At 52.6% G+C, this 22,024-nt stretch overlaps 1 protein-coding gene and 1 pseudogene across 2 annotated transcripts; both read left to right on the forward strand.

Moving 5' to 3' along the window:
* The first annotated feature begins 9,494 nt into the window (after positions 1–9,494).
* On the forward strand, positions 9,495–10,570 carry LOC149914714 (uncharacterized; annotated as a pseudogene).
* Positions 10,571–13,500: 2,930 nt separating this feature from the next.
* On the forward strand, positions 13,501–21,998 carry LOC149914715 (maestro heat-like repeat-containing protein family member 7). 2 transcript variants are annotated; one of them, XM_090126288.1, is made up of 19 exons: positions 13,501–14,348; positions 14,855–14,928; positions 15,090–15,206; positions 15,360–15,439; positions 15,599–15,719; positions 15,921–16,010; positions 16,216–16,308; positions 16,522–16,699; positions 17,085–17,191; positions 17,517–17,666; positions 17,839–17,993; positions 18,128–18,266; positions 18,350–18,487; positions 18,927–19,103; positions 19,455–19,610; positions 20,030–20,131; positions 20,222–20,324; positions 20,519–20,578; positions 21,478–21,998. In XM_090126288.1, the coding sequence occupies exons 1-19, from the start codon at positions 13,904–13,906 to the stop codon at positions 21,612–21,614; spliced, it is 2,622 nt and encodes an 873-aa protein (XP_089982414.1). In that variant the 5' UTR covers positions 13,501–13,903; the 3' UTR covers positions 21,615–21,998. The 2 variants fall into 2 exon arrangements, with proteins under 2 accessions (XP_089982414.1, XP_089982415.1); XM_090126289.1 differs by having other exon boundaries at positions 13,504–14,186; positions 21,478–21,997.
* The last annotated feature ends 26 nt before the right edge of the window (positions 21,999–22,024 follow it).

The following is a 22,024-nucleotide window of genomic DNA, read 5'->3' on the forward strand; positions in this document are numbered from 1 at the left end:
GCTCAATGGTAGAGCTCAAAGTGTTGCAGTGAGTGGGACTATGGTAAACAGTCACTCAGGGAGTTTTCCAGGGCTCAGTTCTAGGTCAAGTTCTGTTCAACAGTTTTATCAGTGGTCTGGATGAAGGAGTAGAACTCATCTGCTGCAAGCCTGTCAATGGCAGGTGGGGAAGCAGAGAGGGAGGTCCTGATCTCTTCTCCCTGGTGACTGAAGAGCACGAGGGAATGTTGCAAAGTTGCACCAGGGGAGGTTCAGACTGGCAGTTAGGAAAAATATCTTTACTGTGAGAGTGGTCAGACTCTGAAACAGGGGCAGTTGATTTTCTATGCCCATCAGTGTGCCGGAGACAGTGGGACAACACCCTCATCAACATGCTGTAACATTTGGTTAGCTTGGAAGTGATCTGGCAGTTGGACTTGATGATCACTGTAGGACCCTTCCAACTTTCCTCTCCTCTCCTCTCATTTCCATGAAAAGTGAAAGGGCTTCTCTCGCACTATTTCAAGTATGATCTACAACATCTTTAAACCTCAGGCACAGCATCCTCCCCAGATGATACTTCAGTCCCGAGCCCTCTCCTCCCCCTCCCAAGCAGAACATCAGCTGCCCTTTCCAGAGACAGAGCTCCAGACACAGCAGGCATGAAATTCTCAGCTCAATCAAATTACGCTCTCCCAGGCCTGGTGCCTGCTTGATCTCATGAAACGTAACTAGATTTCTCCTAAGAAGAAATCGATAAGCTAAGTGTCAGTGACTGTGCTGAATTCTGAGCTGTGCAGAGTTAATTACACTCCCTGGCTCTGTGCAGCTGGCCCCTGTGCTCTCTGTCAGTACCATATGTGCAATTACACGTGTCTGCCATTGTACATCGATGGCAATTGGGGTTCATGTCCTTGAGGCAACTTTTAAACCTCAGTTTCCCACCTGACTATATGCAGTCAAGGTATGTGTTACTGATGTGAACAGTGCAGCTGTAGACTTAACTTGAAACTAGAAGGAAGAAGGCAGCCTGTGATGTGAAGGATTGCTGGGGAATACAGGATTCATAAGCCCTGTATGAGAACTGCTGAGTCACGGCCTGAACCTCTGATTAGTCACCTGAGGCGAGCAATGAGTCAGCCCTGGGAGCACAGGTGAAAGCAATTCACCTGTGCTGCAGGAAGGGGTGGAGCCTGGCTCCACCTCTCCTAGACCCATTTAAGAGCTGACTACCAGTGGGGAAGGATCTCTCTCTTCAGAAGATCCACTCCACTGGAGTTTCCTGAGCAAGCCCATGACATGGGTAAGCATCCTGTTTATTCTCTTTGTCTCGCTGTGCCTAACTCTCTTGCTTATTTCATTATTATAACATCTTAATAATATTTGATTATGTAATATTCCTTTATATAATTTTCATTGATTATACAAGCCTGCACCTGGGAATCATGAATGAAGCTGTCTGCATTGAAAGGACGTGAGCTGGATTCCCTGACATTCCTTCATTCAGTGGTGAGAGGATGTAGGAGCAAAGGCTAGTCAGCTTGATCAGCAAGCCTTGGCAGCGTCTCATCTCTTCCTAAGCAGGCAGACTTCAAGCTACTCACCACCTGCACAGCTGGGTTGGAGAACCACACTCAAGTATTCCTGATGAAATTCCTGATGCTGTTGCTGAGCTGGCCAAATCCAGGAGAATCCTTTATCTAAGAGGGTCTGAAGGATGGCAGTAGCATCAGCTGGTGTGTAAGCTGGCCTTGTGGCAATAGGTGAGGAGGACTGGCCTGCTGCCATGAGGGTAAAGTGTGACAAATGACAAAAGTCATTTGATGGAAAGGATGCAGGTTGGTTGGGAGGACAGCTGCTGTTTCTGTTTCTACAGCAGATGCACCCAACAGTTCTTGTGGGTTGGGACAGTGGAGGTGGGAGGATTAGGAGTTCTCAGCACCCATCTCAAGGAAGATTATGGAACAGATCCTCCTGGACAATATGCTTGATCACATAAAGAACGAGCACGTGATCCTAGATAGCCAGCATGGCTTCACCAGGGGAAGGTCATGCTTAACTAATCTTGTGGCCTTCTATGATGGAGTGACGGCATTGGTGGACGAAGGGAAGGCAACTGATGTCATTTACCTGGACCTGAGCAAGGCCTTTGACATGGTCCCCCATCACATCCTCATCTCCAAACTGGAGGGAAGTGGATTTGACGGGTGGACAACTAGATGGATAAGCAATTGGTTGAAAGGCCGCAGACAGAGGGTGGTGGTCAATGGCTCTATGTCCAGGTGGAGGCCGGTAACGAGCGGTGTCCCTCAAGGGTCTGTCTTGGGACCGGTGCTCTTTAACATCTTTATTAATGACATCGATGAGGGAATGGAGTGCACCCTCAGCAAGTTTGCTGATGACACCAAGCTGAGTGGTGCAGTCGATACGGTGGAGGGAATGGAGGCCATTCAGAGGGACCTTGACAGGCTGGAAAGCTGGGCTCGGGTGAACCTAATGAGGTTCAATAAGGCAAAGTGCAAGGTTTTGCACTTGGGCCGGAAGAACCCCAGGCACCTGTACAGGCTGGGGGGAGTTGTCCTTGAGAGCAGCTCGGCAGAGAAAGACCTAGGGGTCCTGATAGATGAGAAACTTAACATGAGCCAGCAGTGCGCTCTGGCAGCCCGGAAAGCAAATGGGATCCTGGGCTCCATCAGGAGAGGGGTGGTCAGCAGGGATAGGGAGGTGATTGTCCCTCTCTACTCTGCTCTTGTGAGGCCCCATCTGGAGTACTGTGTTCAGGTGTGGAGCCCTCAGTACAAAAAAGACATGGAGATTTTGGAAAGGGTCCAGAGGAGGGCCACGAAGATGATCAGGGGGCTGGAGCACCTCCCCTATGAGGACAGGCTGAGGGAGTTGGGTTTGTTCAGCCTGGAGAAGAGAAGGTTGCGGGGCGACCTCATTGCAGCCTTTCAATATCTGAAGGGAACTTACTCCCAGGAGGGGAGTAAACTCTTCATAAGGGCTGATAATAGCAGGACACGGGGAAATGGTTTTAAGTTAAAAGAGGGAAGATTTAGGTTGGATGTTAGGGGGAAGTTTTTTACTAGGAGGGTGGTTAGGTCCTGGAACAGGCTGCCCAGGGATGTTGTGGATGCCCCGTCCTTGGAGGTGTTCAAGACCAGGTTGGACGAGGCTCTGGGCAACCTGATCTAGTAAAGGTGTATGTTTGGTGGCCCTGCTAGGCAGGGGGGTTGGAACTACATGATCCTTGAGGTCCCCTCCAACCCAGGTCATTCTGTGATTCTGTGTGATTCTGACAATGCCAGACACAGCTGAAGACCCAATATAGCTGCCCAGGCAGGTGGCCACCATCCCTGGACATGTTCAAGAAACATTTAGATGTTGGACATGGTTTAGTGGGAAATACTGATGATAGGTGGGTGGTTGGATTGGATGATCTTCAAGGTCTTTTCCAACCTTGATGATTCTATGATTCTATAACATTCAGAGGTTCACAGACTTTTGGCAGCTGCTTTACACATCACATTTGCATCATATTTGCTCCTTTTCTCCTTTCACCTGGCATCCTCCCTCTGCTCTCAGGCTTGCAGCTTCTCCTGGCTATAACCAAGTCTTTTTGTTGTGTTGTTTTGTTTTTTCACTGCTACATACATTTGGATAATCGTACTGGCCTAGAGCCCAGTCATGGGTACTTGTACTGGGCACTGTAGAGGCACAGAAAGAGGAATATACTCTTGACTTGTGTTCTTGATACTGATGGATAACACAAGAGATGATGAATACTGGGAGATGGAGAGATGCTGCAGGGAAAGCAACTCCTTCAGTGCAGTCATTCATGACAACATTTGATGATCCCAGGAGAGCAGTCAGTCCAAATGCCATTTGCAAGAAGTTGTCCTCGGTACCACCCACATATGAAAAGCTGCCTTCACCATATTCCTTTAGCAGCCTTCCATCCGATTTAGTCTCCATTTGAAACATATTCTTAGTTAAGTGCTCCAGACCTGAAAGTACTGAAGCTTTTCTCAGGTCTACAATTTCTTGTCTTCTGCATTTTCCTCACTTGCAGACTCCCTAGAGCTAAAGAGTTTGGGCCTTCCGGCAAAATTCATTCCAGCTGCCCTCAGTCACCTGCTGCTCAGAGATCTATTACTCTGGCTATTTGTGGAAATTCTGTGTTTTGATATTTGTGCCAGAACATTGCCAGAACAGAAATTAGACAGTGTCAAATTCACAGGTCCATTGGATAACACAGGTCTCCTCTGATGCAGCAAACTGGTCCTGCTCAAATCACACCCCATGTTTTCAATTGGAGTAGTGAGGAAGAAGCTTGTATTTGTTCTGGTACTGAGGAGCGGAATAATTGTGGACGAAGTTTTTGCTAAATTGATTTACATACAGTTCAAAGCAGAGGGAACCTCAGTTTGGTTGGCTATATGGAAATCTGGAATCAGTTGGCAGCCCAGTACCACCATACCACTTTCTTACTGTACCTCTTCAGAATAACTGGGGGAGAAAATACAATAGAGAAGAGCTCATGGCTTGGGATGAGGGCAGGAAAACCATTCAACAATTACCATCACTGGGAGAACAGACTCAGCATAAGGGAGATTAATATAATTTATTGCATATTGTTAACAGATCAGAGCAGCGAGAACTAAAAGCAATGAAAGCGCCTTTCCCTCACCAATGCTCCTCACCCTCTTCCCCCTTGAGAAACACAGTGGAGGGGCACAGGGGCTGTGGTCAGACCATAATGCTGTCTCTGCTACTCTTCCATGATCCAGAGCTGCTTCTCTCTCAGTTCCTGATTTCTCTCCCTGTAACAGCAGTTCTTCCATTTCTTCAATGTGCCGTCCCAGAGGCACAGTGAGCATCACTCACTGACTGTGCTGAGCTCAGCTCTGATGGTGGCAGGTCCCTTTTGGAGCAGCTGGAGCTGGATCTGATCTGACACGGCGCAGCTGCTGGGCCACTCCTGCAGCATGCTCCCCACCACCAAAGCCTCACCGTGTCAATCCAGCACAGGCCTCTAAATGTTCATCTAGGGCTGCAAGACGTGTTCAGGGAGATGGGCCATGCATCGCTTCAAGGCAGTGCCACCGTGTGGGCACACAGCGCTGAGCACCTCAGAGCTCTCAGAACAGCCCTGGGCTGCACTGCCCAGCCCGACACATCTCACTACTGAAAAAAAAGAAAATCTCCGTGTGACACAGCCCACTAAATGGCACGAGCAGTGGGCCCAGGAGAAGAGGTTCAATATATCCAAGTACAGGTCTTGCACCTAGGTCATGCCAACCCCCGCGACTAGCACAAGCTGGGGGATGTAAGGGTGGAGCACAACCCTACCTTAAAGGACCTGGGGGTACTGGTGGGTGGCAGCTGGACATGAGCCAGCAGTGCCCTCGCAGCCCAGACAACAAACCAACCATACCTGGGCTGCATCAAAAGCATCATGGCCAGCAGGGTGAGAGAGTGCACATACACAGCTAATGAGTTTACTTTCTTGCACTTGGATTTGTTGAACCTCGTGTGGTTCTCCTGTGCCCACTGCTCAGCCTGCCTGGGTCTCTCTGACATCCCATCCCTCAGGCATGTCAGTCGCACCCCACAGCTTGGTGTCATTCAAAATCTGTTGAGAATGCACTCAATCCCACAGTCAGTGTCATTGATGAAGATGTTAAAGAGCAGTGGTCCAAGTACTGACCCCTGAGGGGCACCACTCATTCCTGATCTCCATCCAGACATTGAGCCATTGACCACCACTCTCTGGGTTTGATCTCACATCCAATTCCTCATCCCCTGAACAGTCCTCCCATCAAATCCATATCTTTCCAATTTGGAGAGAAGGATATTATGGGGGACCCTGTCAGATGACTTACTGAAATCCAGAGGGATGACATCAATGGTTCTTCCCTTGCCCACTGACACAGTGACACCATCAAAAAAGGCCATGGGTGGGTCAGGCAGGAGCTGCCCTTGGTGAAGCCATGCTGATTACCTCACATTGCCTCCCTCTCTTCCATGTGCCTTAGCACTGCTTCCAGGACGATCTGCTCCATCACTGGCACAGAAGTGAGGCTGACAGGTTGATAGTTCCCTGGGTTATCCTTCCTACCCTTCTTAAAAGTGAGTGTGATGTTGCTTTTTTTTCCAGTTATCAGGGACTCCACCTGCAGCCATGACTTTTCAAATATCATCAAGAGTGACTTGGTGACTACAACAACCAATTCCCTCAGGACTCTGGGATGCATCTCACTGGGACCCATAGACTTATGGATGTTCGGGTTCCTCAGGTCACCAACCTCACCTTCATGTACAGTGGGGGAGGGCACTGCTCCCCACCACCTTCTGAACCATCCACTTAAGGGCTGCGTGTAGAACAGTCACCAGTAAAGTCTGAGGCAAAAGAGTTGTTGAATACCTCAGCCTTCTCCTTGTATGTGCAAGCAGCCTGCCGGTGTTGCTCTCTGAGGGGGTATGCCCTCCTTAACCTTCCTTTTCTGGATGATGTACCTACAGGAGCCTTTCTTGTTCTTTTTGTCCCTTTCCAAGTCCAGTTCCAGCTGGGCCTTCCTGATCCCATTCTGCCACAGCATCAAGCAGCTAAGATGCTTGGACTGACTGCTGCCCTCCTCCCACTTCATTGCCACCAGAAGGTCCCAAAATGGCTTTGCTGTCAGGAGAAAGGCAGCACCAATTCAACCTTTCAGAGCCAGATTAGGTACAGATCGATGGTGGCATGCTTCCTGAATGGGTATTATTAGCCTTTTACCTGCTGAGATCAACAAAGCTCACGCTCTGTCTGGAAGTAAGATTTCAGATGTGCTCTAATAGTGCTCAGAACAGCCGCAGGGGGACAGTAGTAGGGGAAATTGAAGTTTCAGGGCTCTCTGCTCCGGGCAGGATAGAAAAGATGCTAAGCCCAGTCCTCCAGAACCAGCTTCCCCTCTTCATCTGCCTTAATACCTCCCCAGCTCTCCTTACTGAGGTGCTGCTTTAAGAGACAGGAGTCAGATCTACTCCCACACAGAGCTGAAGAAACAAAACTGGGGTGCAGCCTCTGCAGCCTCCTCACTCTGTTATGTCCTTAACTCCCTGCTGCTGGGGGTATGGATGGTGCTGGGTGCAGTCGTGCACTGAGAGGAGCCCACTGAGTGTGCCGTGCCCAACTCCGATTTTTGGGCAGTCCTGCTCTCTGGGCATCCAGGCAGACACAGCAACTGAGATGGGTCCATCCTGTTGCAGATGAAGTCCATTCCAATTCCTTTGTCTCAGGGAAGTGGATTTAAGTATCATGTTCTGAGTGGCTGTAGTTGTGTCAGCACAGGTTTTCAAAGCCTTAAGCATGAGCAAAAATAAACCTGCATTCCCATCACTGCACAGAGTATCCCTTGTGTAAGAAAGCTGTCACCTCCTCTTCTTCCTTCCTCAGCCATGCAAATCTCCCATCTTCTCCTCAGCACCACCAACTTCTCCCACCACAGCTCACTCTGGGATGTGGGTTGGAGCAGTGTGGAAGAAGAACACATGGGGTTGGCAGTGCTGGGCAGCTCCATCTCAGCCCAACACCTCTCTGGTACCACAGGACATTGCAGTGGTTGTCCTTGTGTGGCCCTTCGTGGGCAGGAAGGACTTTCCCAGGTTCTGATGCACTTGGTTTCATGCTTAACAAGTAGGTTTTGCGCTAGCAGGATGGACATGCTAATTCCTGGAAAACTGAGGAAAAACAAGAGATCCTCCAAGGGCAATCTATGGCACTATTCAGTTTTGGGGAGAGTCACAGGGCCTAAAGGGGTATCTGTTCGGCTCCCTGCTGAGGCATGTTCCACCAACTTGCTCCTGCGTCTTCTTTCTATTAAACATTTCCAGGAAAGACACTCACCAACCTCTTCCAGAGTCTGCTGAGATAACTACTCAGCTTCCATGGCCATGCAGGGGTGCAGGAACCCACTACTTCCTTGCCTTTCTTCTCACTTGCATGGAAGACAACAATTGCTCCTTCCCAAAAACCCAGTAGCCCTGAAATCTGTCAGTACCCTCCATGAAGACCACTCCAGTCTGCCAGCACATCTGCAGAGACCTGATTTATTTAGGATGTATGAAACCTGCACAGCTGCAGATGGTGTTCCCATATTCATAATCATATGATTAGAAGAAATAATTAATAGGAATTAATACATACTCTCTTGCACATCAGTTATTTATAACAGATCATATATCAAAGCAATCAATTAAGAGCCATTAGGGCTGGCATATCTAACTCAAGTGACAGCAAATAATTGTGTGCATTTTTATGACACTAAGCAGGGAAAGAGTGTTGATCTGCTAGAGAGTAGAAAGGCACTACAGAGGTACCTAGATAAACTAGATTAATGGGTCAATGCAAGCGAGACAAGTTACAAAAGGGCCGAGTGTCAAGTCATGCATTTTGGTCACAAAAACACCAGGCAACCCTACAGGTTTGGGGAGGAGTGGCTCCCTCTCATAGTTTGGGGAGGAGTAACTCCCACTCATCACCTCCTGCCTGGCTTCCCGTGAGGATGGGAGAAAGGGAATGGCTGTGATCTTCATGCTCACACGGCCTAAGTACCATCAAGCCCCAACTCAAGAACAACTCATTGCTTTCTTTATTACATGCACGGTACAAGGCAGCAGCCCCATCCCAGGCAGCACCAGCCCAGCTATGTCACGGCCACATCACCAGGTGCAGCCACCAGCTCCAGGAACCCCGCAGCTGGCACAGCCACGTCACAAGAACACAACATTGGTGGTGGCTGTGTTCCACAGTGAGCTTGGTGTCACAGCAACCCGGAATGCAGACCAGAAGGGCAGTGCCAGCCAGAGATCGCCGCTGAGCACCTGAGTGAGCGAGGGCTGTGGTGGGCAGGAGCATCCCGTGGGGATGGATAGGAGCTGCTCCTCTTCTGCCTCACAGCCACACACGAGGACAGGGACACAGCGGGACGGCGAGGTGCTCCTGTCTTCACCCGCATTTGTCCCCTACAAGAGGGCCACTCTCTGCAGGACAGATAAGTCTCTCCCATACTATAACCCACCTTGGTCCTACAGGACCCTGCAAGCTCCCCAAAGACCCAAAAAACCCCGCTGCAAATCCAAGGTTTTGCCCTGGATTGCTGAAACCTGGCCCCACTGGCGCAGGTGCTGGCACCAGACCTATTGACTGCAGGGGCCCTTCCCACAAACGGACGTGGAAACGGCTGGCAGACCAACAACCTGGTGAGCAGGGGCCTGCAGGGGAGGGCAGCACAGGGAAGCAGGGCATGTGGCTGCTTCTTTCTTCCTTCCCATGTGCCTTGCAGATGGCCAGCCACTCAGAGATGGAACCAGAACAGGACATACGCCTATCCTCAGCTCACTAACTGGTCTCCATGCTGTCCTACAGAAAAGATAAGTCAGACACAAACAGTATCCTTTCCAGATCAGAAGAGATCCCAGAATCTCCAAAGATCTCCCTGCCTTCACCCCAATATTTCATATTGCTTTGCTGAAACCTGGCCCCACTGCAGGTTCCTGGCACCAGACCTACTGACTGCAGGGGCCTTCCCACAAACGGCAGTGGAAATGGCTGGCAGACCAACAACCTGGTGAGCAGGGGCCTGCAGGGGAGGGCAGCACAGGGAAGCAGGGCATGTGGTTGCTCCTTTCTTCCTTCCCATGTGCCTTGCAGATGGCCAGCCACTCAGAGATGGAACCAGAACAGGACACACGCCTATCCTCAGCTCACTAACTGGTCTCCATGCTGCCACACAGAAAAGATAAGTCAGACACAAACCTCACCCTCTTTAGGTCCTAAGGGACCCTGGAAGTTCCAAGGATCCCCCTGCTCTCATCCCAGCATTTTATATCACTTTGCTGAAACATGGCCCCACTGCAGGTGCTGGCACCAACCTACAGATTGCAGTGGCCCTTCCCACATACGGCTGTGGAAATGGCTGTCAGACCAGCAACCCCGTGAGCAAGGGCCTGCAGGGGAGGGGAGCACAGGTAGCTGCTTCTTTGCTGCTCCTCTGTCTTGCAGATGGACATCTGGACACACACAGGACCAGACCACCGCAGCCTCCGCCAACCAGCCCTGTCTGCACCTGGACAAGGCACCGACCGAAGCATGAGGAAAGCACACACCCCGCTCTGCACCGCACCATGCTCCTACAGGATCTGAGCATCCGCACCGCATGCACAAAGACAGCTCCACAGCACCTCCCAGCTACACACCCCACAACGGACCTACACACACACGGACATTCTCCACAGACACGAGCAGCTGCTTACGTCTGCTCACCTGAGCATGGAGTCAGGACCTTCAATGTGGCACACATGAGCATCTCCAGGAACCACATGAACTGTCTACAGTTGAACTTCAACGATAAGGAAGGAACAAGAAGCTAAAAATGATGCATGGGCCCAACTGAAAAATACCAGAGACACCACATCCAGAAGAGAAAGCAAGCACTATAACTCAGACCGAGGATGAAAGTTTAGGAAAGATGAAGACTTGCAACCTTCCTCCCTCGACCCCCAGACGACCACCAAGAAGCTATCACACCATTAAAAAAATTTTTTTTAGACCTTCAAAATAAACTTTGTGATTCATTAAACCAGTGGTGCTTCTTCCATCTCACGACATATATAACGCAAGCCTTTTGGGGGAGAGTTTACTTGTTTTTATCATATCCTCCTATTTATGTATCTGTATAATATAGCATCACAGATCGGTTTGGGATGGAAGGCACCTTTAAGATCACCTCTGCTGCAGACAGGGACACCTCCCTCCAGACCAGGTTGCTCACAGCCCCGTCCAGCCTGGCCTGGAGCGCTTCCAGAGACGGCATCCATAACCTCACGGGGCAACCTGTGTGTGTCTCACCACCCTCACAGTAAAGAATTCCTTCCGAATATCATGTCTAAATCTACCCTCTTCAAGTTTAAAACCGTTTCCCCTCATCCTGTAGCTACATGCCCACATAAAAAGTCCATCCACAGATTTCCTGCATTTTGTCACAACAACCCCTACAAGCTTGGGGAGGAGTGGCTGGAGAGCAGCGTGACGGAAAAGGACCTTGGTGGACTGAAGGCTCTGTGGGGTCTCTGACCTTTATGCTTTCCAAACACTTCTCTCTTTGTTGCTTCAGCTGTTGTGTTGCAGTGGCTTGTTCCGAGCAATTGAGTGGCTGTGACGCCTTTGTCGCTGTGCACCTTTAGCTCACGGTCTGTGTGCATGGGCTGCTTCAGGCCCTGACAGAACCAGCAGCTGATCCTCAGCACCCTTCTGCCGTTAGATAGGCGCTAGCTGGCACTGTGTTTGTAGCAGGAACCAATAATCTCTCAGGAAGAAAACAAGCATCTGCTTCCCATGGACTGTAATGGAAAAGCCAAACAAGCTGGTCTGCAGCTCTCGTTAGTCACCAAAACTGTACTGCAGTGCGAAGCTGAGCAAACTGTGAAAGGAGATTCCCTTCATGTGCACGTTTGTCCTCGAGCAACAGGACACCGCATGTTCAGTTTAGGGTGTTTTTTATGCACCCTTGTTCATTGTAATCCTGTGCGAAGCCTTGTAGCTGCAGCCTGAGCAGGGCGTGGGTGGAAGAGGCTCCTAGAAATCCTCTTTACACCCCAGAATGTTTGAAAACCTTTTTCTTTTGTGTGTACTAAGAAGATTGTGGTGCTGTATGCCAACGCTCTGTGTTGTAAGCCTTGTGGCCACTTCTCTCCCTTCCTTAAGCCATTCATTCTCTTTTTTCTTTTCAAAATCTTCTCTCTAAACAAAGGAGTATCCATATTCCATACTGGATTTCATTGCCACTGTTGGGTCCAAACCCCAAGCCCTGTGCAAGCACGGGACAAAGCTTTGTTGTAAACCAGTGAGTGGAAGGTGAGATAGTGATTGCATTTTGAAATCAATGTTTTAGCTGAACAGCAAGACAAATGAGAGCTTATCATTTGTCCGACGTCTCAAATGGCCTGGGAAACAGAATTTTTAATTGCGCTTCAATGTGCTTAGCTTTAAACCACTTTAGAATAATTTAAGTGTTTTTTATACAAAATCATATTTACATGCCATTGTCATTTGTCAGCATAATGCCTTTCTTGAAATGCTAAGGTCTAGAAAGTGAATGGGACTCTTCATGTCAAAAGACTCCGTTCAAAACCACACGAGCAGCAAGTGGACACGGAGTTCAGGAAGAAAGAGTTGTATTGGACCCACGTTTTCCCGTTGGCTGTTAACAAAGCGATGATCCTTTGTAAGGTAAACGCTGCTGCGTAGCTCAGCTGCCCAGCGTTCATCACACTGAAATCGTGAGCAATAAGCTATTTTAAGCAAGGTTAGGCCAAACCGCTTTACATTTGGGCAGAACAGTAACTTCTCTGTTCAATTCTGTTCGTAATGATGTCGGTGATGCCTTGTGATTGAGTGGTGGATTTTGTTTTGCATCACCTTGTAGTTCTCTGGGCAGTGTCACTGCCTGCCTCAGCTGCTGCCAACCCATTTTCAGACGGCTCACATTTCATTTAAAAGAAGGAATTGTGAGAAAATGTACAAATTGGAAAGCAGACACAAAAGGATGGAAGCGTTACATGGAGCTCATGAAAACTACATAATGATCTAGACTTTACCATTTCAAAATGTTGTGGTTTTATTTTTGTTTTTTTTTTCCTCTTAGAATATGCATGCCAAATGTCCTGTCTTTTTCAATGATTTGTAATATACATTTTAAGACTGGAAACTTTTTGTACAACACACTCAAATAAATGTTTTGCATTTTATTTGTTTAGTTTTGCTGAACCAATGCAGAGGGCTGTTGAGTCACTCTGTCCCAAGGGAGGACCTTCTGGTATCCAAGAGGCAGAGGATCACGGAGTGTCCACTCCTAAAGGGGTTCAGTGGGATCACATGGAGTGTAGCGGGTGAACAATAAATCAATGAACCCTTTCCCTTAAATTTTGTGCAGGCAGTGCTATGGGGAAAATGCTGCCCTTAGCACTGCAAAGAGCCTGCATAGCAGGAGCAGAGAAAGGCACTACAGTGGGAGCTGGATAGACTGGAGAGATGGGCCAGAGTACACCTTGAGTTTCAAGAGGGCCAAGTGTCAGGTCCTGCATTTTGGTCACAACAGCCCCAGGCAACCCTACAGGCTTGGGGAGGAGTGGCTGGAGAGCCGCCAGTCGGCTGAACATGAGCCAGCAGTGTGCCCAGGTGGCCAGGAAGGCCAATGGCATCCTGGCTTGGATGAGGAATGGTGTGGTGAGCAGGACCAGGGAATTCATCCTGCCCCTGTAGTGGGCACTGGTGAGGCCTCACCTCAAGTGCTGGGTTCAGCTTTGGGCAGCTCAGTAGAGAAAGGACATGGAGGTGCTGGAGCAGGTCCAAAGAAGGGCAACAAGGCCTGGCGTTTTGGATACTCCTGTCTCTCTTGTTTTGTTTGATTTGGTTAATTTAGTGAATTCCCGCTCCTCCTCAGATCGCTGCCATTGTGTTTTCTCTTGGTTAAAACCATCTGCTAGCTCTCTGCCCTTCCCCCTCTCCCGGAGCGCACGCGGCCCGGGGCCGGCCGGCTCGCGGAAGCCCTTTGGAGCCCTTCCTTTTCTCTTTTTCCCGGGGCCGTGCCCCCCCGTCACGGACTTCTGTCTAGGGACAACCCCGTGACAGCCTCGCACACAGCGAGGGGGTGAGGCACGGAAAAGGCTGCGTAGAGATGTGCTTGACGCCCCTGGAGACTTCAAAGGCAAGGCTGGAGCAGGCCCGGGCATCATGGTGGAGCTGTGGTGTCTGTGTTCATTGGGGGGGAGTTGGACCAGATGGCCTTCAGAGGTCCCTTCCAACTCTAAGGGTTCTGTGATTCTGTGATTCTATGATTCCTGGGGTAGGAATGGATGCAATATTTGCTGTGATCCATCCTTTATGCAACACGGGAGCATAACCAGATGTGTTTGGTCTGCGCCCCTACAAGCTGCTGAGAGTACAGACGCAGTTCTAAAGGCCGCCCACTGTGATGCCATCAGTGACATCACAGAGGGTCAGGGCAGCCTAGGTGATCGCCGAAGGGAAAGCCAGAACAGTCGCGACAGCGACAGCGACAGGACAGGGAAGGAGCACAGGGACCTTCAAGGCATTCCTGAGCACAGGGACCTTCAAGGCATTCCTGAGCACAGCCCAGTTCTCGCCATGGCACTGCCGCCTGCTCGTAAGAGCCGGCGAATCTGGCTCTCCTTTTCCCCTCCCTTTGCCAGACCTGGTTCCCAGTCCAATGAGATGCAGGTGGGACCCCCCCGCAGGCCAAGGTTGGTTTGGCAGGCGGGGGCTCCGGAAAGGGAGGAGAGAGAAAAGAAGGAGATCATACGTCCATGTGAGTCATGGGTGGGAAGCACTGGGGACAGCGGTCCTGCTTGACTCAAAGCTGGCACCCACTTCTTCTGGCACCTCCTTTCCTGAAACTTCCTTTCCCAGCATGGAGTCCAGCTCCAGCTAAAGGGGTCATGGAACCACGGGCTCCAGGAATGGTTGGCTGTGAAGGGATCTCAAAGCCCTCACAGGCCCAGCCCCTGTTGTGGGCTGGTTGCCACTCACTGGATCAGGCGGCCCGCAGCCCCATCCAGCCTGGCCTCAAGCACCTCCAAAGATGGGGCAGCCGCAGCTTCTCTGGGCAGCCTGAGCCAGTGCCAACCTCTCCCAGACTGTTGGGACGGCTGTCGAGAGGCTGCTGGGCTGGCAGGAAGTACCCGCATTTCCCCCAGCGGTGTCAGGGAAGCAGGCAGGATGGATGGCTCCATGCCATGCGCTGGGGCCGTTCTTTCCCTCGCTCCTTGCCTTCAGCCCCTCTCTGCAGTGCTCATTCTTCTCCTCCTTGCTTAGGTGCTTGCATCTTGGAGATGTGGAGACAAAGAGCCGTTGCATGCATCTGTGATTTTCTGATGAGAAGGAACACGGTAAGAGCAGCTGTTTCCACTCACGGTGGAAACAGCCCCAGTTCTTCTCCAGGCCGCTACCCTGCAGGCACTGCATTTGCACTGCACCCCATGATGCTTGGGGTCCTGCTGGCCATGGATCTCACCATCATGCCCCCTCTTGTTCCCTCTGTGACTACCAGGATGAGGAAGAGAAAATCAAATTCCTGAGCAGCATCTGCACGCTGTGCAAATGCAAGGACATGTCACTCAACTTGGATGCTTTCTGCCGAGAACACCGGCTGGCAGTGAATGTCCAGGTGGGGAGACAGGCAGTGGGCTGGAGATGGGGGCATGGATGGCCTGCACCCTTTTGTGGACAAGGCTGGCACGGGGAGACCTGAGCATGGACATGGAAGTGTCTTCTGGTGGCTGCCACGTCCCATCCATCCCATCCCTCTTGTGTTCTGTAGGCGCTGATCGATGAGGAGCCCAAGGAGTCTTTGTCCTCAGCGATAAAGCAGGAAGCCATGATGAGCTTTGCCAACATGAGGTAGCTGCCCAGGCCCACATCTGGCTGGCATGGCCACAGGGCACGCTCCTGGCATCCCTGAAGCTGGCAGGGAGGCTTCCTCCTCCCCGTGGAGGTCCACGTCCTCCTTCCCAAAGCTTCGAGGCACGGTGTCCAACAGGCTTCTCTCTCCCCTTCCAGCACTGTGGAAACAGCACTGGAAGGCAAAACGGAGAGCATCCTGAATTCCTGCTTCAACAGCGTCTTCTTTTTGCCTCCGGAACTGTGCATAAAAGAAGAGGAGAAAAACCTCTACCTTGAGGTGTGTGCTGGGTGAGCCACCGGAGCTCCAGGTCCCTCTGGGCTGCTCCCTGGCTCCTTGTGCTGAGACCATAGGAGAGCCAGGCAGGGCAGGAAACCAGCTTTGCTTTTCCACCTCGTCTCCTCTCTGGGGATAGAGTTAGGATGAGGTGCCCGGTGAGGTGCCGCAGGTGCCCTTCTGCAACTCTCTGTCCTCTTGCAGACCATGACTGCCATGAACACCATGCTACAAGCCTTGGTGCAGAACTGCCCCGACAGCAGAATGAGCGAGGAGCTGCACAGCATCTTTCAGGTTTGGCAGTTGCAAAGAGCGGGGCCACTAGGAGGGATGCGAATGTCCTTACTGCAGTGACACAGACCCTCCTTGCACGCGATGGTCCTGCAAAGGATCCCGCCCCTGCTGCTCTGTTCTTCCTTCCCCGTGGGGAAGATCCCAGAGCTCCTGCTGGAGCGGCAGAAGCTCCCAGGACAAGTACCAGCAGATTCTCTCTTTGCAGGCTCTGCTCCGCTTCTTCAACTCCCAGGAGATGCATGTCCGTACGAGAGCCCTGTATGGGCTTTTACTGATGATCAAGAATTTTATAGCAAAAGTAAGGAGCCAGGCACCCTCCAGCCAGGCTGTCTTCCATTCTCCGTATCCCAGGGCAGCTCAGGGGTGCCTGCAGCCGGGGTGCAGCTGGGAGCTCTCAGCGGGGCTCTGCCCCAAACAAGGGTCCTTGCCGCATCTTTGCCCCCGCTTTTCCCTCTCCAGGCCCTGCTCTGCCTCCACTCAACCCCTCCTCTCTTCTCCTTCTCTCCCCCAGGACTGGCACGACACTGAAAACTCCACGCCTATCTCTGAGTCAGTCATCGAGACCTACTTCCCAATCCTGGGAGAGCTGCTGGGTCACCTCTGCCTTTTCAACTGTGGCTTCGATAGCACCAGAGCTCCAGCTTCAGAAGCGCTTCATCGCCTCCACGCATTTGTCAAACGACAAAGAAGTAAGAGAAGATGGGTTGGGCAGCATCTCTCTGCTCCCATGTCTGCTCGTTTCTCCCATTCTTATGCCTGACCATGGAGTCTGCACGTTCCCTGAGCTCCTTTACTCTTCCGAGCAGCTTCACCATTCCTAAGCTCCCTCTTGTTCCCAGCACCCATCGCCTGTAGCTGTGTAATCCCTTCCCTTCACTCTCCTCAGCATGGGTCCCATCAACCTATGTCTGCTCACCATTGGTCTCCACGCACAGCTCTCCTACACCACGGGTCCCCTTGACCGTGGGTCTCCTCAGAACTCCGTTTTCGCTTTAAAGCACCTTTCACAGATTGCTGAGTTTGATGGCAAAGACATTGTTTCCTTCTGACTCTTCTGTGTTCCCTCCCTTTTAGAAACAAGCCTGTCAGAGGAGATGGAAAACTACGTGAGTCTCCATGAGAAGCTGGAGCATATATGGTTCAGAGATGCTGACTTTCCCAATCCCAGTGATTGTGCCAAGGTAATGTCCTGCCTTGCTGAGGATCTCGTCCATAGCATCAGCAGGAAGCGTTTGTGAGCAAGGGGAGTGCAAGGGCAGCAGATCCAGCCCTCCTGGCTGTGCGCAAGGCCTTCTTACCTAATGCCCATGCCCCCACCTGCAATCCATCTCCCAGAGCCCTTTCTTGCCATCCTGCGCCACGCAGTGACAGAAGCTGATGCTGCCAGCTTTCCTACAGGCTCTGCTGCCCAGCATCTCTCTGCAGAGCTGCTCTCCCTGCTCGACCAAGAAGCGCCATTGGAATGCTCAGTGTGGCATCTCTTCCCTCCCCTGCTTCCACCCACAGGTGTTTGGAGGATACCTCAGGCCTGCTGAGAGGACAGACGTCATCCTCACAGCCATTGAAGCGATGGTTGACTCCAGCATCTATGACAAGGAGGCGGCCTGCAGTGTGATGGCCGTGGCCATGGAAGACCACGCCTTCTGGATGCCAGAGGTAAGCACCCTTTGGGCACTGCCCCATCCTTGAGCCCTTTCAGGCACTGTTCTTCCCTCCCCAGCCGAGGCCCCTTGGGCTCCTGACGCCATTCTTAGCGATGGGAAGTGCAGTGGTTTCAGCGGCACCTGTGCTAATGGTTGTGGTCTGTTCTCGCGTGTGTCCCCTTTAGAAAGCCCAGATCATAAGCTCCATCCGCAAGAACTTGAGGAGCATCACCGCAAAGGCAGCGCGGCACTGCCTGGACTCCCTGCTCCTCCTTCTGACCAGCCAGATGCCCACGGAAGAAGTCAGGAACCTGCTGAAGTCCTCTCCACCAAGCGACAGGTACTGTCCTCAGCAGCCTGGAGGGCTTTATCCAGGTGCCCTCCTGCTCACCCAGGGCTCTCCAAGCAACGTGGGCCTGCAGTGATCTAGCTGTGGCTAAGGCAGCCCCACCTACAATGTATTTGGGCTTGTAGCAACACCCTGGACATGTGGGAGGTGATGCTCTGCATGCCGCGGACCTTGGAGAAGGTTTTGAAGGAGGTGACCAAGGGCTCACAGCTGAGCAGGCTGGTAGAAGGCGTCACAGAAGACACCTGTATCTTCTTCTTGGCTGTGAGTTAATGGATAACGCTTTGCTGCCCTTCAGGGCTGCGTGTGCCCCTGCAGGCTCTCACCTGTCCATGTCTATGTTTCAGCTAGTGGCAAAGAATGAAGATAATGAGGACTTTTTTGGTGACCTACGCCACCTCAAGACTTTTCTGAAGCACCCAAGCGTGGAGATGAAGAGCGTGGTGCTCAGAGGGCTTGTCATACTCTCCGAGACACAGGAGAAGGTGAGTGGGCTGTTGTCAACTATAGCGGCACTGGGCTTCTTGGGCAGCGACGGGAGGAGGGTGACGGTCACGGTGGGGCCTGCTGGCTTTGAGGAGCTCTGAGGATGGGACGTCAAAGCTCAGTAGAGCCCAGCTTTTACCGTGGGCTAGCTGTCATCTACCAGAGCAGGCTGCCCCTGGCCCCATCCATCCTGGCCTTGAGCACCTCCAGGGATGGGGTACCTACTTCTCTGGGCAGCCTCACCACCCTCTGAGAAAAGGATTTCCCCACTGGCCTCGCTGAGGCCCCGTCAGTGCTCCCACGGCTGCTTCCGCTGCGATTGCCGTGTCAACTGCCAGGAAGTGAAGCAGGAGGCTGGAGCTCAGGGACCGGAGTGTTTTGCCTTTTGCCCAGGCGGTCATTCCCCGCATCAGACAAAGGAACTTGCGTTTCCTACAGGCAAGAAAAATGCGGGTCGTGCTGCCAGAGATCATGGCCACCCTGCAGGATGCCAGCACAGACATCAAGATGAAGGCCCTGTTTGTCATTCAAAACATCATGGGCAGCGTGAAGAGGAAGGAGGCCAGCTCCATCGCTGTGCAGCACGCTGAGGAGCTCCTGCCTCTCTTTGACAATGTAAGTGAGGCTGCTGTAGAGGCAGAGCCCTCGCAGGGGCACTCTGCAGTGCCACCGCCTCTGACCCAGCTGTGTGGGCAGCACTCGCATTGGGCCCCCTCCCCTCCTCGCTCCTCCCGGGGCTCCTTCCGGGCAGAGGGACAGCTGTGGGCCCTCGGAGAGCGCCGTGCCCAGCATCTGCTCCCCGCAGTTGGCTTCCGGCCCTCCATGCCTCCTCCGCTGCCTGTGCAAGGCCAGGCCAGGCCTGGTCCCCACGCACGGTGCGGGAAGGCCTGCAGGCGCTGCGTGCCATGGAGGCGGTGTGAAGGCGGCCCGGCCTCCTCGCGCTAAAATTCTCTTTCTCCCTCCCAGGAGTGCAGTGCCGTGCGGGTGTCCTCCATCCACCTCTACAGAGACATGGTGCAGGCCGTGCTCTGGTGCCACCGGAGCAGAATGAAGGGGACGGTGCGCAGGGCCCTGGTCCCACTGCTCCTTCGGATGAGGGATGAGAACCAGGACGTGGCCCAGGTACAGTCTTCCGTCCCACCGAGGGCACGGTGACACTGTTTGGGTGCTGTGGGTGCCAGGGTGTGTGGCTGCTGCCCGAGGCCCGGAGGACAGGCCCAGCTCCCTGCTGTTCCTCACAGCGGAGCAGGCGGAGGGGTCCTGCTTCCACAGCCTGGGCTCAGAGCTCTGCTACCCGCAGCCTGGGTGTCGAAGGCCTGGGACAGAGCTAGCTGGGAGCCCAGCGTTGTGCTGGGTGACCACGGAGGGGCTGCGGCTCCGTGTCTCCGTGTGGCCATCATGCCCTGCTGTCCGTGTGGGAACACCCTTCCCACAGCGTGCTGGGAAAAGGCTCCCGGCTCCCGGCCCTGCCAAGAGGAGGGCAATGCCGGGTCTCCTTCCTCGGGCCGTGGTGCCATCTCCCAGCTTCTGCTTCCCTGCAGGCCGCCAGGAAAGCCATTGTACAAATGGCCAAGCTCTGGCGCTGGAACGACCTCCGGGAGCTGGCTGAGAAACAGGAGACGTGGAGGATGGCACAGTGCTTGGTAAGGAGAGCCCCACGGCCCCAGAGCAACGGGAACAGCGCAGGGAGCTGGGGAGCGTCTGCAATGCCCGTGTTCTTGTGCTCTCTCCAGCTGCAGCGGGACCAGAGCAGGGCGCAGGAATACCTGCAGCAGAGCCAGCCCTACCTGCAGGACCCTCAGGCAGCCTTGCGAGAGGAGGCCGTGAGGTTCATTGGTGAGCCACAGCCCCTTTGTCCCTCCCTTGGCAGTGGTTGGCGATCCCAGCCACTGCCCTGTGGCCCTAAGAGCCCCTTGAGTGGGTCCCAGGGCCCTGGTGCCTTGCTCAGGCCCCCCTCAGCCACTCTCGCTGCTGGGGAGCAGTGTGACTCTGCTGCTGGGAGCAGGATCTGACGGGTGCTCTGTGCCTAGGGCTTGCTGCGCGCTACTCAAGGGACCTGAGCGAGGACAAGCTACAGGACATCATCGCGGGTAAGTGAGAGCTGTGGTGCGTGTACTGAAGCTGGGGGCAGAGACCCCCATGCCTCGCTCTCCTACAAGGAAATTCTTGGGGCAGAGGGACGATACAGAACCACAGATTCTAGAAAGGCTGACTTTCAAGCGACCTTAAGGGTCTCAGAACCAGGGAATCCCAGAGAGGTGGGATTGGAAGGGACCTGAAAGGTCATGCAGCCACGAGATCCCAGAATAATTCAGTGGAAAGGGAGCTCAAAGATCATACGACCATGAAATCCCAGAGCGGTAGAATGGTTAGATTGGAAAGAACGTTCAAGGCCATCGTGTTCCAACCCCCTACTGGATGCCCCTGGACGCCCCGCACTGGATCAGGCTGCCAAGGGCTCCATCCACCTGGCCTTGACCACCTCAGGGGGTAGGGAACCCACATGTTTTCTGGGCTGCCTGTGCCAGGGCCTCCCTGCCCTCTGAGGAAAGAACTTTGTCCTAAGTCAGAGTCAGAGGAAAGGGCAGCAAGGCTGATAGTGTGGTGGGAGCCCAAGCTCGATGAAGAGGGAGATGATATCCTGTCATTGTCCCTCGTGTCTGTTGGAAGTAGAATGCCTGCAGAGGAAAGTCTTGGGGAGATTCCTGGAGTGTGTGAAGGAGACCCTCCTTTGCAGGATGTGAGAGAGGCAAGGAGGGAATGCGTCCGCCTGCAAACAGGGAAGGACGTGTGGGTTATGTGATGCTAATGATCTTCTCCAATTGAGATGATTTGGTGATTCTATTGCATTTGGGTCTTTCCTGATCGGCCGCTCCGTTTGTCCTACCCAGCCTGGGACAGAGAGAGGTGTGGCATTGGCACGGTCTGCGGAGTTTGCCTGCGATCTCTGCAGATTGCTTCATCCCTGCTCTGTTTCTTCCTGTTGCAGCCCTCTCGCCTTTGGCCAGTGACGCGGAGAGCTCGGTCCAAAGCTTGGCAGTGCAGACCACATTGATCCTCAGAGCAACCATGAGGACAGCGACATCAAGACGGAGCCTGCGAGCGCTGTGCTGTCTGTTCCGCTGAGCTGCAGCACTCCTGTGACAGCTCTGTCCCTCGGAGGAGCACAGCAAACCCAGTGCCCTGCTGCCCTTCACACCGGGTCGTCGCTGCCCGTGCTCAGCAGGCGCCGCCATTCCTGGCCTCTGCTCCTGGCGGCGGGGCAGCGCATCCCTCTGCACCCCCGAGGCCACGGCTGTGCAAGCTGTTGGCTTGGCTGAGCAGCACTGAGTGAAGAGGAATTGTCTCAGGCCACATCTGTGCACATATATACGTATAATGTAACATGGAGTAATGTAATGTAATGTGTGTAATGGATAACATTATGTATACATATATGTATAAGGTATGGAAGTAACAAACCTTCTTTTTGTATATTTAATAGTATATTTTTTGTATTAAATAAAATATTTTTATATCTACAACAGAAAGTTGTG

This window comes from Phasianus colchicus, chromosome 28 (genome assembly GCF_987193195.1).
Source record: "Phasianus colchicus chromosome 28, bPhaCol1.hap1.1, whole genome shotgun sequence".
Classification (NCBI taxonomy): domain Eukaryota; kingdom Metazoa; phylum Chordata; class Aves; order Galliformes; family Phasianidae; genus Phasianus; species Phasianus colchicus.